The sequence below is a fragment of the Callospermophilus lateralis genome, chromosome 2, assembly GCF_048772815.1.
Source record: "Callospermophilus lateralis isolate mCalLat2 chromosome 2, mCalLat2.hap1, whole genome shotgun sequence".
NCBI lineage: Eukaryota > Metazoa > Chordata > Mammalia > Rodentia > Sciuridae > Callospermophilus > Callospermophilus lateralis.
Genome location: NC_135306.1, coordinates 33,356,659 through 33,359,030, shown reverse-complemented (window position 1 = coordinate 33,359,030; position 2,372 = coordinate 33,356,659). Strand labels below are relative to the sequence as shown.

At 61.7% G+C, this 2,372-nt stretch overlaps 1 protein-coding gene across 1 annotated transcript; it reads left to right on the top strand.

Moving 5' to 3' along the window:
• The first annotated feature begins 589 nt into the window (after window positions 1-589).
• Foxe1 (forkhead box E1) lies at window positions 590-1,717 on the top strand. Its single transcript, XM_076843258.2, has one exon. The coding sequence runs from the start codon at window positions 590-592 to the stop codon at window positions 1,715-1,717; it is 1,128 nt and encodes a 375-aa protein (XP_076699373.1).
• The last annotated feature ends 655 nt before the right edge of the window (window positions 1,718-2,372 follow it).

Genomic DNA, 2,372 nt, shown 5'->3' with positions numbered 1-2,372 from the left:
CTCGCCTCTCTGCGGTAAGCACGGCCCGCCACCTGGGCCGTAGGGGCGCGGCATGCGCTGCCCGAGCCAGAAAGCCCCGCGCCGGCACTAACTGCCCTCGCTTCAGGCCTCCGAACCTGCCACCTCCTCTGCGTTCACGTCCCGACGGCTATCTTCGGACCAGCAGGGGTTCCAGGCCAGCTGCAGCGGCCCAAACCCCAGAACCACTTCTGGAACCCTTCACGGTCTGGCGCCAACGTGCAAAGGACCCTTCGGGCGGGTGACCTGACCCAGTCCCGGTCCCAGCACCGCCTCCTGGCCTTGAACTCCAGAACACGAGCTGAGTCGTAAGTGATCCGGGCATTCGCGAGCCTCTGTCGGTACTGTGCTATCCAAGTGACTGAAGGCACCAAGCCTCCAGCGCGCCCCAGCCCAGGTAGTTGTGCTCTGGGTGCCAGCCTGCGAGGTCTTCCAGAGCTCTCCACCGCGGGCCGTAGCTTCAGTTTCAGGGACCCCACGTCCGGAGTTCCCACCTCGGACCGGTCCCCACTCGGACCCTCGACAGCTACCCGCGGCGCAATCGCCTGGAGACGTGCGGGACGGCTGAGCCATGACCGCCGAGAGCGGGCCGCCGCCGCCACCGTCGCAGTCCGAGGCACTGGCTGCCGTGAAAGAGGAGCGCGGCGAAGCCGCAACGGCTGGGCCAGGGGTCCCCGCGGAGGCCGTGGGTCGCGGCGCGGGTGGGCGGAGGCGTAAACGCCCCCTGCAACGCGGGAAGCCGCCCTACAGCTACATCGCGCTCATTGCCATGGCCATCGCGCACGCGCCCGAGCGCCGCCTCACTCTGGGTGGCATCTATAAATTCATCACCGAACGCTTCCCTTTCTACCGTGACAATCCCAAAAAGTGGCAAAACAGCATCCGTCACAACCTCACGCTCAACGACTGCTTCCTCAAGATCCCGCGTGAGGCCGGCCGCCCGGGAAAGGGCAATTACTGGGCGCTGGACCCCAACGCCGAGGACATGTTTGAGAGCGGGAGCTTCCTGCGCCGCCGAAAGCGCTTCAAGCGCTCGGACCTCTCCACTTACCCCGCCTACATGCACGACGCGGCGGCTGCAGCAGCCGCAGCCGCCGCTGCCGCCGCTGCAGCCATCTTCCCGGGAGCGGTGCCCGCCGCACGCACGCCCTACCCGGGTGCGGTCTATGCGAGCTATGCACCGCCGTCGCTCGCCGCGCCGCCTCCAGTCTACTACCCCTCCGCATCTCCGAGCCCTTGCCGTGTCTTCGGCCTGGTTCCTGAGCGACCGCTCAGCCCAGATTTGGGTCCCGCGCCGTCTGGGCCTGGCGGTTCCTGCGCTTTTGCCTCTGCAGGCGCTCCCGCCACTACCACCGGCTACCAGACCACCGGCTGCGCAGGGGCGCGGCCAGCCAACCCCTCCACCTACGCTGCTGCCTACACGGGTCCCGACGGCGCGTACCCTCAAGCCGCCAGCAGTGCGCTCTTCGCTGCAGCTGGACGCCTGGCGGGACCCGCTTCGTCCCCGGCTGGTGGCAGCAATGGCGGAGTCGAGACCACTGTGGACTTCTACGGGCGCACGTCGCCAGGCCAGTTCGGAGCACTAGGGCCTTGCTACAATCCTGGCGGGCAACTGGGAGGGAGCAGTGGAGGGGCCTACCATACCCGCCACGCCACCGCCTATCCTGGAGGGGTAGATCGGTTCGTGTCCGCCATGTGAGCCGAAAATAGGGACGAAAACGAATAGATACTTTGGCTGTCTATACAAAATAAATATCCCCGTGACCTGAGGACAGGACTAGAAAGAGGACCGAATTGGGACCCACGAGGAAGGTACCAAGAGTGCTGGAGAGGCGCAATCTCCTAGCACACCGTGTAAACACTGATTTGTTTTGTAAATGGGAGTTGAGGAGAGGCTGCCCGCAGCTTTTGGATTAGCACAAGGGATCTTCAAGAGGGTGAAGCCCCAAAGAACAGGCCTTTCTGGCATTCTATCAGGGAGGGTCCATGGCAATATAGGATGGAGTTGGAGACAGCGCAGTGTCTACACCAGGATCCGAATCGTGGGGGGTCATATAACTTCACCCTTTCCTGTGCTGCACAAAACAGGCTTTTTCACATGGTTCGGCCTTTTGTACCTTTGACTACATTACTGCAGTAAAAGGCCAGGACAGCGCTTTCCTTCTGAAAGTAAGGACAAGTTTGAAAAAAAAAAAAAAAAGTGGGTGTTTTTAGATTTGTTTTTAAATAGAAGAAATCTGCTCTGGTTGATCCAGCTGTTTTTCCCTGCCTCTGAGAACTTCAGACCATACTTAGCTCTCCAGTGAGACCCAGTTCCATTCCAAACCTTCAAACCTTTAGTCTCCCTGTTACAC